The following is a 15,227-nucleotide window of genomic DNA, read 5'->3' as shown; positions in this document are numbered from 1 at the left end:
AAACAGAGTTCATGTGACGTTTTTCGAAACAACTTTTTATGTCGCGGCTGCAGCACACTTGGATCACTACGGATGAGCAGTATGGAGATACTTTGTGGATTCAATTTTGTGTTCTTGGACGTTGGTCTGGGGCGCCGTCAGCCATTAGGTATGCTAGCCGCTCCACCCGCCGATCTCCGCAAGGGATGTGAGGACTCTAAAACTTCACCAGGGCCTCTGGCGGCATATGGGTGAGTAGATAATGGCTGAATTTTCATTTTTGGGTGCACTATCCCTTTAAACATCTATTTTGATTTCTTTAAATACAGTTTCATTTGTTGCAAGTTGAGGAAAGTGCAGTCAAATGTCTCAGCAGTCACATTCAGTGTAGGTTGTGTGAGGAAACGCTTCCAGTGCAATCAGAGATGCACACAGTGAGACACCAGGGTGAAGTTACTTTTGATAATCACCAGCTGCACATGTTTTATCAAATACAATCTACATCTAACTGAAATTAATATTGGTAGAGTGTAGAGCAACAGCTGCCTCTCTAAGCCTGAAAGTCCATCTGTATGAGCTGCTGTAAACAAACGCACCATATTGGCCCCAATATGAGACACTACTTATTTCTAGAAATTATGTCTGTAAATGTGTGGACTATATTTTATTCATTATATAGACATAGTCTGTACTGTGTGCTGTAAGTGTTTAGTTATCCTGGGTAACGTACAGGTGTTTCTGTCAGCTTCAGTAATGTGTTTGGAGTAAGTAAATTGAAAATGAGTGAAAAGCATGTCTGAGAGTTGTGTATGTGTGTGTGTGTGTGTGTGTGTGTGTGTGTGTGTGTGTGTGTGTGTACCCTCGCTCTCGCTCAGCCTGGGGATCTTCCTCAGCGTGTCTCGCACAGCAGGGATCACCTGGTCATACATGTGCAGCAGCGGCCTGCAGCTCTCTGAGAAGCTGCCGTGATGCAGCAGCAGCCAGTGAAGCAGCAGCAGACACTCCCTGAGCAGAGACGCTGCCGGGCCACACCACCATGGCAACAAAGGGGTGGGGCATTTCTGCGGGGGCGGGGCCATGCCTGAGGGGAAAACAAGAAAAAACAAACTGAGTTGCAAATGATAATTGTGTAGAGACAGACTGTTAGGTGTCATGAACAGTAGAAGGGACAGAGCTGTGAATATTTGCAGGCTTGTGTTTTAAAGCTGAGATGCAACTGACCTGCTGAGTCTGTCGGATCCTGAGAACCACGAAGATCCAACCACTGACGATGGAAAACAATCACCACTGTCTGAACCAACTGAGAGAGCAAGACAGACACTTGTAGTAAACTGCAACACAATGTTAGTGTCATTATGTAAAAGAGGGTCAGAGAGTTTTACCTCAGTGTAACATTGACAGCTTCTGCGCTGGCTGGCGGTCCAGCTCTCTGATCTCTGAGTCATCAGTTTACTCAGCAAACGAACCACCTGAGACACAAAAACAGCCAAAATAGAAGCACTGTAAATCCTCAAATAAAAGCTAAGCTCAAATATTAGCTGCAGCTGAAACGAACAAATGAAGGGCAAGCCTTTATAAAAACACTGAGGAGTGAAATTACCTGTATTATTCTTATTCAAATAATAAATTCAGTATAGTGTACATTTCCACATTAATTCTACCAACACAGTCATGTTGAACTCACCACTCTGATGCCTTCAAATTTCCTGTCTTTAATACTAATACTGCTTTAATTAATGAATTAATCTCGGTCAGTTCTATGTCATTTGTTTTGTTTTTTTGTTTTGTTTTTAAGATATTTTTTGGGGTATTCTGCCTTTAATCGATAGGATAGTCAAGCGTGAAAGGGGGAGAGAGAGAGAGAGAGAGGGAGTGACATGCAGCAAAGGGCCACAGGCTGGAGTTGAACCCGGGCCACTGTGGGAACAGCATCGTATATGGGGCGCCTGCTCTACCACTAAGCCACCAACGCCCTGTCATTTGTTTTAATTGTTGTGAAACTTGAAGGTGTAATTTATCAAGATAACACGTAGACATGAAGGAAGATTTGAGTTTTCATCAGTAATTAAAACAAGAGGAGATCGCAAAACAGGGAGGATTCTTTCTAAAATATTTTTAAATATAAAAACACAGGAAGTTGGACAGAAAGGCCTGTTTCTGATATAAAAACATTCATTAGTGCAGCTTTAATTCCACACTGACTGGTTGATGTCCGGCTTCAGTGCCTTGAGGACTTCAGTATGATGATAAAATATCACAGGTATGAGCTGTTAACCAACCTGTCTTGTTCTCTTTCGCTCTGTCGTAACCTGACATCACATAAAATAACAGCATCTTTTTTTGTAACATTCCAAACCTGACAATCTGACTTTCTGCACCACATAACACAGAGAAGACATGTGGAGGTGAGAAAGAAGTCAGCATCTGAACATCTCTTTTTGTCATTCTTTACTCAACGACTTCATGGTAACAACAGATTGCAACACCAAGAATGTGTTTGAAGACCGACTGTCTCAAAGTGTGTAGCATTATTCCCATTTTAACAACACGTGGTGTAAAACTACAAAGACACACACACACACACACACACACACACACACACAAAAAGAAAAAAAAAACAGCTGTTGGAGAGACATCAGGGCAGCAGCGGGATGCAGCCTGGAGGAGAGTATGAGGTAGGAACACTTAAGATGTGGTCGGACCGCTCAGAACATTTTGTTTGAAACATAAGAACATTCTATCTATGCTGTTATTCATTTACATCTCATGTAGGATGTTAGCCTGACATCGCCAGACCAGATGGCAAATGCAAGTTAGTCCAAAACGTGGTGTGTGTATGTGTTACCTGCAGGTCCAGGAGAATCCAGTCTCTGTGTGCTGCTTGGTTGTCTGGTCTGGTTCTGATAAACTGGAACAACTTCAGGAAAACACACGGGTCTAAACAAAACAACAAACAATTAGTGAAGCTTTTCTTTAAAAAAAAAAATCAAAATCATGTGGAGCAGAAACTTAAAACAACTGAGTGAATATCTGAAGCAAAATCTAGATAAAAAAAATCATCAAAGAGCAGTTACTTAATGTATAAATGACATTAAATTACAGAGGAGTTGGAGTCACTGCAGTAACTGTGCTGTATCAGTGGGCAGAGACTCACCGTGCTGAGAGCACAGCTGCTGAGCCAGTGTCTGGTGGTCGGACATGGATGTGAGGACAGACACACTCCCAGAAACCATCTGCAACCTGCAGTCTGCTGACAAACACACACACAGCACCTGCAACACACACTGCAACCTGACAGGGAGAGGCAGAGAAACTGTCAGTGAAACTACAACAATACTAGTCAACACTGAAATAATAAATTAATCACATTAATTATATAGTTATAACACGCAGTAGTTCCTTCTTTTGGTTACTGGACTGTTGTTCCGACTAATGATTTAATATTTCATCATATTTTTACTCTGTGTGTGTCAGTGCCTGTAAATCACTGCACATAGTTTACAGTCATGTTTTACGTAACCGCTGACAGTCAGTGGAAAGTTGTAAACCCGCATTACTCCCAGCTCAGCCACACCTCTACCTCCAGTACTATTCCTCCCAGGTGAGAGTTGCATCATATGCGTTTCATCTTGTAAACTGTTCTATGTAATTGTTAAAAAGAATTTTAACTAAAGGGCGTGTGAGTGGGTGAAGTTTCATGACACCTTCACTGCTGCCTGCACCTGGAAAACAAACTCTAACAAACAAAGTAGTATTGCGAAATTGACAAATATCTTGCAACCTATACTTGAACATTAAATATAGTTTTAAATACATTTTGAAAAATACATTTTCAAGGTCAAGGTTTCAAGGTTTTTAGGTACTCAAACAAAAGTTGAATTCATGTTCATCCATTATTTTCAAGGTGGTTATTTTATTTGCAAAAGTCTGTTGTCACATATGATCAGATTATTAACTATTGATTATTATGTTTCCATCATATAATCATACAGAAGAACAATACGACCGACTTTGACCTTTGACCTCCCGACTGCTGGTTGTTCTTAATGGTTGCCTGCAGTGTGTGTACCTGTCTGTGTCAGTGTGTGGCGTCCTCTCAATGAGGACACATAGGGTCTTCATGGCATTGAGGACAAGCTCCTCATTCTGTGAGCCACTGCCTCGCCCTGCTTCACACAGCCTTAACACTGACTGCAGCAAGGCATTCTGGGAGCTCAGACCCACACCTGCAACAGGACGCTCAGTCTAAGACCAGAGGGAGAGATGGAGAGAGGAGGATTTCAGTGAAATGTTTTTCTTCGAGGGGAAATTAAACAAACAAAATGTAGGTTCATATCATAAAGTTGGTATTTTGACATAAGCCTTCTTGACTGTGATGAAGGTGAGGAGGGACAGGTGATAACGTTGACAGTGGGAGTGTGTTTTTTTGTTTGTACCTTTTTGTCTGTAGCTCTGCTCTGACTCTCCTTTGACAGCACAGCCTCCACCGCCTGAGAGCATCACAAAACATCACAACTTATTTGGCCAATAACCGATACAGATAGATGGAACAATCTTTTTCTAATTTCATAACTTTTCCAGGAATTTCACGAGTGTGAGTTTAACATTTGGACCGGAAAAGAGCTTTTGTCACATCACAACTACCAGTAGTTATCATGTGTGAGTTGTCACTGTTGTGTCATCACCTCGTCACTGTGGGCCAGCACCAGGTAGAGGAGCCTCAGAGCAGCCAAGCCAGTGTCCTCCACGCTGAAACCAGTCAAACCAGCCTCCTCCAGTCTTCCCTGTGCAGCAGCAGGAGCAGCGCAGCCCGCTGGAAGGGAGCTGGCAGCGGTGGAGTTTGATCCACCACTGCCAGCAGAGTGTGAGGAACGGAGCAAATCCAGAGCCTGACAGAGCCGAGACAGGTGAAGGTCCAACAGAGGGAGGAGGAGGACGGCTCCAGGACACAACCTCCAAAGACACACACAAAAAAAGATTTACATGTTTTTAAAAATGTCGCGCTAAGATAAATGATGGTTGTCCAAATCACACGTTACATCTGTATCAGTGATAAAGGGGTGGTGTGGTCAATTATTTCAATATTTATTGCCTACTTTTTCAGTTGTGAGCTAATTTGCTGTCTCTGTCAAGTAGTTGTCCGTTAGTCACTCAATCTACAGCAGGAAACAGTATTTCAAAAGATCTTAATACAGTGAATATCAGTGATATTCACTGTATTAAGAAATAAAGTGTTTTTTTTATGAACTTGACACATCTGCAAGTCACTTGTGGACAATTCAGAATGGATTTGTGATGCACTTTTAGACTGTGACCCACCACTGTGCCAGAGTATAGACATTATTTGCTATCAGCTAGCTATCTGGGACCAGGCTATTTCCTGGGGACAAATAAATTCAGTCAGAAAGTTAAGTCGCTGACGCTTGAAATGTTTGAGTTTGCTACAATGTTATGCCCCTCTTTCTTTATCTGTTTTTGAAAATACTGTAGGGAGCGATGGAGAACGAAAACATACCCAGCATACTGGATGTAACAGTTAATATGGGCCCCCTCTAAATACATTACACAGTGTGTACATAACACACTACTAACACATATGTCCCTCGGATCTCAACACTGCATTTCATTGGGTTTTCAGAATTCACCTGCCAAGTGTGAAGTCGATAGGTTGAACAGGTGTCAAGAAAATCAAAGGACAGACAGACAGAAACTCCTATTTTAGTTTGATAAAACTGTTGTTAATGGATGTGTTGCCTTCTTTTTCTTAAATGGTTAAAAATGTACTCTATAAAAATGCAAATTAACTTGTGGTATCTTTGGCCTGTCCAGCACACTCTGTGTCACTTCTGTGTTAAAAAGTATTTGAAATATGATGAATCAGTAATTCTCAGTGATTTGCAGACCTGATGGGTTAAATGTGCAGGGTAATACTTTTTTAAATCTACATTAACATGCCCTTGTGATGGTGTTTTGCTATGTGGTCATTTCAGTGCTGCTGATACATCTTTTGGCCACCAGAGGGCTCTATTGTCTAAAGAACTGTTCAGCTTTAATAGTGTTTTGTTGCTCAGGATTCTTCAGAGCACAGAAGATATCAGTCAGTTAGGTTTCAGCATAGCAGCTGAAGTATCTCAGTCAGTCTACCTTATGTTTCTGCTGCTGGCTGAAGATGCCGGTCGGCTCTGACTCAGCATGTTGAGTCCGGTTATAGCCAGACTCTGGACCGAACTCAGAGCTGTTCCAGGAGCTCCGCCTCCACTGCCACTGACGCTGGCTGCAGCATCACAGTCCAACAGAAAATTTGTAGACAGCTCGCTGAAATCACAACATACAACAAAAAAAAAACACATCAGTCAGTCTTTATAACAATTCAGCTCCTTTGTGTTTCTTCTGCAATGTGACCTACTGATGGTACTACAATCATGACTCCTACTACTGTTGATCCAACTACTGTCATTACTACTACTGAAGTCAAAATAGTGTGATGAAGGTTGAAAATTAAATCTCAGATGAGATCTAATTAAAAGTAAAATAAAAATTTTCCTACGATTTGTGTTTGCTGACAAGGTGAGTTGGTTGCATTTAGTGACTTCAAAGCAACACTGAAGATACAGTAGATGTTTAAGTGATCATAACATAATAACATGTATGTTTTTTGCAAGTGAGTGAGGTGGACTTAAATGCAAGATTTCCAAAGGACGTCTGGTGCGTTGGCTTTAGAAACAAACTCGATGATGCTGATCTAATCACACAAAATGATGTGTTTATTCCTTGACTTTATTAAACCAGGGTGACTTTTAATGAGCATGAATTGCTTCACTGATGTGGCTGGGGGAGGTTACATACTTTGCACTCCTTGATCAAACTTTATTCTGGCACACCAGACACTGAACCAAAATCTGTTTCTCTCTCAAGTCACTGCTGCAAACTCCTTCCCTCTGACTACTACAGTGCTGTGTTGTTATACATACTACACTCCCTTAGTGACCACGTTGCCATGGCTACAGATGAGGGCATTTACCTGGATGTCAGGTGGATATCAGTCAGACTCATGGACAGCAAGTGAGACAGGCCAAGGCTGCTGGGAGACAAAGGCTGCTGCAGCAACAACCCGAGCAGGACTCCACCTGGAGAACACCACAGAACAAACACAGACGTCTTCAATAATTAATAAACGAATGGTCAAAATGTGTCCAGCAGATGGCATTACCTGACTTCCAGTCTCTTATATGGACCAAGATCCTACATTTCCCATAATGCAACTGGATAGTGTCTTTGATTAGACCCTCCTTGTCTGGTAAATGCCCTCATCTTTCAAACTTCAAGGTTATGTTTCATTTGCCTTGGCACTTCCCCTCAGGGAAATCCCCGCTGCCATCATAAGTGTCGTTCCATTTGACTGAAAACCTGAAGTGAACTTGGTGAGATTGACACTCGGAGGACTGAGGGAGGAAGTCAACAACTATGGTCACTCACACAGCTGCAACTTTTCTCTCTTTGGTCTGACCTGAGTGTAAGTAAATGAGAGGAAGGGGAGCTACCAAAGAGATTTTATTCAAACTGTGTTGCAGGTTGTTTAGTATGAAGCAGCACTGCGGAGTGACTGACCTCGGTGCCTTAGGTGCGCAGGTCTGACAGACGGGAAAGGGTCTGGGCGAGACGTGTCCTGTTTGTCGCCAGATCTGCTGCTGGACGCCCCCCTGTCTGCTGGAACACACCAATACAAGCACATGTCAAAATCTGCTTCTCCTCAACACATCTGTTTCACTATTATCACCTTTATCATATGACCCACCGTCTCTCCGTGTCTTCACTGGTGTTGTTCTGGACGGGCCTGGAGCTCCAAATGACTCCTTGGTGATGAACCCATTTCCTGTTGGAGAGGAGGAGCTGCTACCGGTCCCATGATGCAGCTGGGCCAGAGAGCTCAGCACTTTAGGACTGAGAGGAGAGAGAAAGAAAAAACAGATGATAATAACCTTTGACCTCCTGATGAAATATTTCCTTTAGGTCTCGTTTTACTTATCTCAACTCCATACACTCTTCTAGTTCAACAGGTCCCCTTTAAATGTCTTGATTTGTCCAAACAACAGTCCAAAAAGACATCCAGTTTACACTGATATAAAACATAGAGCATTTAAATCTATCGTCTTCTGTTGATGATAACTGACCTGTGTCTTGGCAGTGGAGAGGCCGTCTTGTTTTTGTCTGAGCTGTGCAGTTTGGTCTTGATCTCATTGATCTCTGCTTCTTTAAACTGCAGCTCAGATTGTAAAGACTGAACCTAAACAAGGAGAGCATGTCATTATGTTATTCTGAGGATTATATGAACTGTATTACATATGTGTGTGTAATTCTCAGCTCCTCACCTTCCTGTTGAGCTCCTTCTCCCTATCGCTCTGCTCTTTCTGTCTCTGGGTCTCCAGCTGGATCTGGTTCTGCCTCTGGGTCTCCTTCTCCTGCTGAGCTCCCTTCAGAGAGTCCCTCAGGACCCGGATCTCGCCGTTCTTCAACACAATCTCCTCCTCCACCTCCTTCAGCTAATAACACAAACATTCAGCAAGAAGTGGTTATACAGAGTCCATTCTCAGCGGAATCAAATCACTCGTTATACTTGACATTTAACCACACTCATGGCAAATATCCACTGCTTTGGATGACCTCACACTGCTCCTTGTTATCTTTATATAATCCTACTACATCTGGGTTTCAAACCTCAACACCTTCTTGGTCCAGACTGAAATGTGTCTGTAACACCAACAATCAAACAGTGACAACAAATGCCTGGTCAGATTCGGAAGTTTTCATATCAATATGCAAATTTTAATTTGTTGTAATGACTAAAAGTGACTTTAACCAACTACAGAGACTGGACTTTAGGCTTTCAGATGAAAGGCGCAGTTATTTATGTACTTAAAAACGCCTGGACAAGCAGTGACACGACAGTGGGACAGTCATTACATAGTTTAAACACACTGTACTTAATCAAAAATTCTCACAGAAATATCAGATACCAACAATGTCAGGATAAACTTTGGGAAAATGTACAAATGAAGCACAAGATGTGTAATATTTCCATTTGATGCAATGGTGATAAAAACAAAGAGTTTAGGGTTTTGATATTTCACACAGTGTAAACATCCTACAGCTTCAGTAAAGACAGAGGGCCCTATCTTACACCCAGCATGAAGCAGCGCACAGCTCAGTGCAACTGTCATTGACACTTTCAGACTGATGCAGGTGTCATTTTCACAGCCGGCACCCACGTTGTGTAAGTAAGAAATGTACTTGCACCCATCTGTGCGCCCATGGAGGTGTAAGTCTCAAAATGATGTGTGGTCAGGCATATTATTGGCGAACAGCTATTTTGAGGCAGCAGAATGTGATTCCGTCATTGACTTCAGGCCAGGTTTTTGTTGGTCAATGGTAGTATTTTACTGCTATTTAAAGAGTGCATTATTCAGATAGTACGATGCGCCTACAAAGGGAAGTTCACAACACGCGTACACTCTGCCTGTTACACACAGAGACACACAGATGGGTTGCGGGAGGGTGAAATAATACACTATTAATGAGGAGGATATTAATTACATTCTCTAAAGTGTGAACATAGCAGAGAGCTGAGCAGAGCTGCTTTCCAACTCCCCATTAAGAGACACGCTGTGCGAATGTACACACGAGGAGCAGCGTTACTTCATTGATTATTTCAGAGGCTAAATGTTGAGTCCTTTTTCTTCTGTCAGGTTTATAACTACAGCTTTTAGTTTTGCTGCTTAAACAATATTTGCTGCAGTGACATTACTCCTCTTACTGTATCACTGTCAGCAGAGAACTGCTCACTTTTCCAATTTGCCAAATGTGCCATGTAAATTGCAGTGTGCCATAGGCAGACATGCCTGGCTTTTAAAGGGAATGGAAGATGACACTTTGATTGGTTGAACTGATTTGCCTTACTTTTCACCCAGATTATGTGCCCTTTAACTAGCAAAAGTGGAGTTGGACAAGCAGTGTCCTAAATGTGCTTGTGCCATGTACCATGTCCTATGGATCATTAAAATAAGGCCCTATGAGTTAGAACTACTTGATACAGAACATGCTGTGTATGATACAGTCAGACAGTTTGGAATAATTTAAACAACCTTAAATCCACTTAAGAGACAACAAAAGGGAAAATGTACAAAGAGGTTAACAGTCAGATTTACAGCAGTGTTTACCCAGAGTTATTCAAAAGGCTGTTTTTCATTTGTAGGCCTTCAGCAGATGTTACATCACCCTACAGTAGTTTTTTAATGAGGTAATCACATAACAAGTTATTATTATTGGTATTTTAGATTTTTATATTTGCACTCTTCCGCCTATGTATTGCAACTGCTGTGCAGCAAATATCCTCGAGATACTCAGATGATATCACATGATAATAGCAGTTTTAATTTATCTTATGAGCCCTGCTCAACAAAAATACAGAAACTTGAAAATGACACTTAATTCATGTTATAATCTCACATGCCAATGGAATATCATAAGCACTGTTATGTCTCCCTGCTCTGATTATATAGTTTTGTTCACTGTACTGATTCTTCAGTATGCTTTACAACAGCTGCTTTCTCTAAATCTGCCTGCTGATTGGATGCACATGGGTTATCTTTTTTTAGGTAGTGAGAAAGCAGTGAGCCTCACCTTCCTCTTTAGCTCTGCATGCTGAGCCTCCAGCAGACAGTAAGAGTCACCTCTGTCCAACCCAAGCTGCTGCTGCTGCTGCCTGTTACCTGAACACACAAAATAACAAAATTTTAAAAGCATGTTAAGCAATGCTTGTTAAAGGATAATGCCGTCGTTCTGCAGGTTTAAAAAGTAGAGGTATATCAATACATCTTAGTACAGTATACAAAATATACTGTATAAAATATTCACAAGTCTCCCATCTGACAGTATGTGTGTTTACTGTAAGAACACACAGCAGCTGATTAGACCAACCAATTTACAAATGTACCAGATTATCACTCAGTTTTCACCTGGTTTTCATTCAAAGTCTAAGATTTTCATCTTCAAACTGACTGTGATGGTCTATGTTACAGTCGGTCTTTAATATGTAGGTAGATTTGAAGGAAATTTAATGAAATCAATGACTGCCTAGAAGGAAGAAAATCAATCTTAAACTGCTGAATAATTTTTGAGCAGGAATTTAAAACACAGATGACAACGCTGGTAGTCTGTGTGATGAAATATGCAATTCAGCAAAGGTTTGATCTTTACATATGACCATATTTTGATGATCTGCTCTGAGCTCACCGAGAGGCTCTCTGCTTGGTATCCCAGGATTTCCCCTGCTGCTGCTGCTTAGCCCAAACGTGTTCTCTCTGCTGTGGTTGGATGTGGCTCTGCTGACAGATTTACTGTGCCCTGCATTCGACGGCCAGGCAGACCCACGGGCCAGCTCAGTGGGTTTGGTTCCTGGTTTAGACCCAAGCCCAGGTGTGGTGACACCAGTGTTGGCCTGCGAGGCGATGATATCAATCTCATCCAAGTCATCCTGAGTGAAGTCCTCATCATCTCCAAACGGGTCATCAAAGGCCACTGTCGTCACTGCTTCCTGGTTCAGGCCTCGAAGGCGCTTGGTGGGGGGATAGTTCATGCTGTGGGGGAGAAAGAGAAAAAGACAAGCAGGTTAATGAGCTACAAACAGCCACTGGTTTAGGATATTGTTGGTTTTAGCATCATGGCCTGTATTTTATCCATCTTGTCAGAGTGGGATATAACTCTAGCTGGCCAAAAATGAGTGATGCAACTTCATATGAGGTGAAGCTCCTAAACTTATAACTACAACCAAAGCTGAATCACTATGGTGGTTTGAATATCTGAGACCTTTGATAAAGATGGGCCTTAGTTCAATATCCATAAAGCCTCTGAGGAGTAAAATTTTTGTTTTAATTATGTCAAATTTCTAAGAACAACTAATAACCATTTTGCGTTCATTCATTCATATTCCTAAATGTTAAGCCTCGCCCTCTGAACAAAGGAATACTTTGCGCATCTATTTCCAAACAGGTGCGTAAGAGAGGGACAAGCAGAACACAACTTGTAGAAAAAACTCCCGACACTGTTTAACTGCAAAACCTCAGGCATAACTATCATCAGGTTTTGCCTGATGAAGGACTCGTCATCAAAACGTTGCAGCATTAAAATCATTATTTTTTACAAGTTATTTCCACAAGAATTGCCCTCCCACATTATTTCAGAGGGCTACAGAGGTCTCTTAAATCAGTAAGGAATGACGAGCAGGTGGCAGCATTACAGCACAGTCAATTCATAACATAATGGATTTAATAATTTAATAATTACTATGAATAAGAACACAGAAACGACAAATTAAGCTGCTTCTAAATATATGATCTTGTCAGTACAAGCTTTTAAAGAAATGTTTCATTTTTAGGTCAAAAATGAAACATCAATTTGATTCACAAACATGTCATAGCACCTCCAGTGGTGGTTATCACTTCATATGATTATATTTTTTTAATATTTCTTTAACACAGTTATGAGAGCTACTTTAAACAAAGCTAATCAGTCCCACCTTCTACCCACAATTGTTTGAATCATAAATCAAATTCACAGATATATATTCCATTCATCAGACTGTTTTTGCTATGTTTTAAACATACTGGGTTATCCAACATCAACAGCAAGTTTAAAGCCTCTGCATGTTGAAATTAACTGAAACCTGAGGCTGTCTGGGAAGAAAGGACCTCAGCCTTAACATTAAGAGATGAGTTAAGAAAATGCTCAGCAAGAATGAAAACACAGGTTTGTAGTTTAGCTCAGCTCAGACCAAAGTTACAGCCAGTCTGTCGCTAACATAAACTTCTTAACAAGCCTGTTGCTAGGTCATTAAGTGTTATTAAGTGTGTAGTTCCTTTGGGTTCGCCACCTGTGTTACCTTGGGTCCCGGTGCTGCTGCTGTCGCTCCTGTTAGCTGTTAGCCACAATGACACCGCTGCATAACTAACGTTAGCTGTGATTCCAATGGGTAGTTAACCTTCTGCTAAGCTAACAGGGCTCATTCCGTCAAAACAGTGTTTAACTGTCTGTTTAAACTTCACGAAAAAGACATAACATATATCTGATAATGGCGTCTCTTCAGACTCCAAACTCAGCTCTAAATCAAACGGTTAAATGTGTTTTACGGTGGCCAGCAGCTGGATAACACGAAGATATAATTATCATGAAAAGTGTGTTCGCTTGTTCCGCCCGCTCCGGTGCCGCTGTTAATCTGACCAATCAAAGCGCTGCTCCGGCAAACCTGACCAATCAAAGCACTCCTCCGGCAAATCTGACCAATCACAGGCGACCATGCACTACACTGGCTGTCGTACGGGTCCTTCGTAGGGACAAACTGAACTCAACGTACAATAAGGAGAGAGAAAGCGTCTTTAAAGGAATAGTTCGAAGTTTGAGAAACATTTCAGATAGATGAGGAAATCTTCCATTTCGTGTCATAGTAATTAATTTTACCTTTTATATCTTAATTTTCTCTTTACTTTTCAATTCAATTGTAAATCTGTATCCTTTGTTATGTTTTATATTGTCTTGCTCTGTAAAGCACTTTGAATTCATTTAATTAATTTTTTAAAATTTTATATACTTATAATTGCCCTGGTGTATGAAATGTGCTATACAAATAAAGTTGCTTTGCCTTGCACAGTAAATAACAGGTTACAACTAGCTTCTGGTTAGTTTAGCTCAGCACAAAGACTAGAGACGGGGAGAAAGACCTTCAGGACTTTTAGGAATTAATTTTTATGAATTTTAGGAATTCAGTTTTTTTTTTAAATCAGTTTTTCAGATATGAGGAATTTGCCTTTGTGTTTCCGTGCACAGCAATAAATATAGTAAAAATATAAAAATTAAAAAAAGACAAAAAGAAAATACTGCAACAGTCAAGAAACATAGATAACATTTAAAAAAAATGACAATAAAAATATGGAAAGAAAGAAGAAAAATCAGAAAATATGACTTAAAATGAAAGCTGTGCAGTTTTGTGCAGGAATGTGCAAAAATATTGACCAAGGAATGTGCAAACATTAACATTATGAAGTAAAGAGAGCTAACAAACCCCACTTGGCAGCATCTCTAAAGCCCAGTAAATAATATTCTACATGTTGTTTGTTTATTCTGTGCCAAAAACATACAAACAAATGCATAAACAACAAAGTGTGAAATTACATGTTGTGGTTATGTTTGGGACTATCTCTTGGCTATGTTCAGTACCTTCCTGGGGTCTCTGCTGGTTGCCTTGTAGCCTCACACTGATGACATAACTCTGATATTAACCATTTGTATTTGCACTCCATAGCAACATGGTCACATTTTATATAGCTTCATACAGTCTTTGGAATTTGTAAAGTGTGGGGGGCATGTCCCTCTGTCCCCCGTGAAAATTACAATGCGTGTATTTAAAACAAAGAAAATTGATTAATTGCCTCCCTGTAACAACCACCATGGTAGCAACCTGACATTAGTGGTCACTGTTTTTATCCATGTTATTTCGAAGGCTGATGTTACCCTGTATGTACACGCGCCACATATAGAAGCTTCTTGTGGCTTCTCAGCAACAGCAAGTGTGCTTTCCATTTTTAGACACAGACAGGTCTGTGTGTCGCAGCTGAGGCTCTACAGTGTGTGTGTGTTTAACACTGACACATGCACATTCTCTCTCTCTCTCTCTCTCTCTCTCTCTCTCTCCGCCTCCGTACTTCAGTACAGAAATGGCAGAGCTCAGCGACAGGCATCCAGATGCACCCATCAGCATCAGCAGCAGCAGCTCTCTCTCTCTCTGTCTCTCTCTCTCTCTCTCTCACACACACACACACACACACACACACACACACACGATCATCACGAACATCTGCAGCACCATGGCGTCACCGGTGTCACCAGTGTTCTGCGCTCTGGCAGGTCTGCTCTGCACAAATTCAGCTGTTTACGGCTTAAAAAGATCTTTCATTGAATGAGCAAAGCGGCACACACAAACACACACATTTGGTGGGCAAGTTGGTTGCCATAACAACGAAACAGTCAAAGCAGGGTCACTGAGTGAATCAGATGAAATGAAACCTACATACATGTGTATGTGTGTCTTACTGCAGAGCAGAGGAGCGGCTGTAACTCTCATGTGTGTCTGATTCTGTCCGATGTGGGTTTGAGACATCTCTGACTGTCCTCTCCTGCGGTGTCCTCTCAGGAGGGCCTGT

At 41.3% G+C, this 15,227-nt stretch overlaps 1 protein-coding gene across 3 annotated transcripts in view; it reads right to left on the bottom strand.

Moving 5' to 3' along the window:
* atrip (ATR interacting protein) overlaps positions 1–13,230 on the bottom strand; it is a 15,689-nt gene extending 2,459 nt beyond the window's left edge. Inside the window, exons 1-17 of one of the 3 annotated variants that reach the window (XM_050037548.1) lie at positions 12,905–13,230; positions 11,269–11,612; positions 10,657–10,745; positions 8,349–8,519; positions 8,151–8,263; positions 7,775–7,920; positions 7,588–7,686; positions 7,001–7,106; positions 6,124–6,294; positions 4,665–4,932; positions 4,416–4,469; positions 4,049–4,224; positions 3,134–3,270; positions 2,825–2,916; positions 1,362–1,448; positions 1,201–1,279; positions 839–1,060 (exon numbers count right to left, since the gene is read on the bottom strand). In XM_050037548.1, the coding sequence (XP_049893505.1) occupies positions 839–1,060; positions 1,201–1,279; positions 1,362–1,448; positions 2,825–2,916; positions 3,134–3,270; positions 4,049–4,224; positions 4,416–4,469; positions 4,665–4,932; positions 6,124–6,294; positions 7,001–7,106; positions 7,588–7,686; positions 7,775–7,920; positions 8,151–8,263; positions 8,349–8,519; positions 10,657–10,745; positions 11,269–11,611 (2,353 nt within the window). In that variant the 5' untranslated portion in view covers position 11,612; positions 12,905–13,230. The remainder of the gene's footprint in view (positions 1–838; positions 1,061–1,200; positions 1,280–1,361; positions 1,449–2,824; positions 2,917–3,133; positions 3,271–4,048; positions 4,225–4,415; positions 4,470–4,664; positions 4,933–6,123; positions 6,295–7,000; positions 7,107–7,587; positions 7,687–7,774; positions 7,921–8,150; positions 8,264–8,348; positions 8,520–10,656; positions 10,746–11,268; positions 11,613–12,904) is intronic. The other 2 variants (XM_050037547.1, XM_050037549.1) reach the window with 2 other exon arrangements.
* Between the last annotated feature and the right edge of the window lie 1,997 nt (positions 13,231–15,227).

Source organism: Epinephelus moara, chromosome 24 (assembly GCF_006386435.1).
Source record: "Epinephelus moara isolate mb chromosome 24, YSFRI_EMoa_1.0, whole genome shotgun sequence".
Taxonomy (NCBI): domain Eukaryota; kingdom Metazoa; phylum Chordata; class Actinopteri; order Perciformes; family Serranidae; genus Epinephelus; species Epinephelus moara.
The sequence above is the reverse complement of the archived record's forward strand: the minus strand, read 5'-3'. Positions and strand labels throughout refer to the sequence as shown.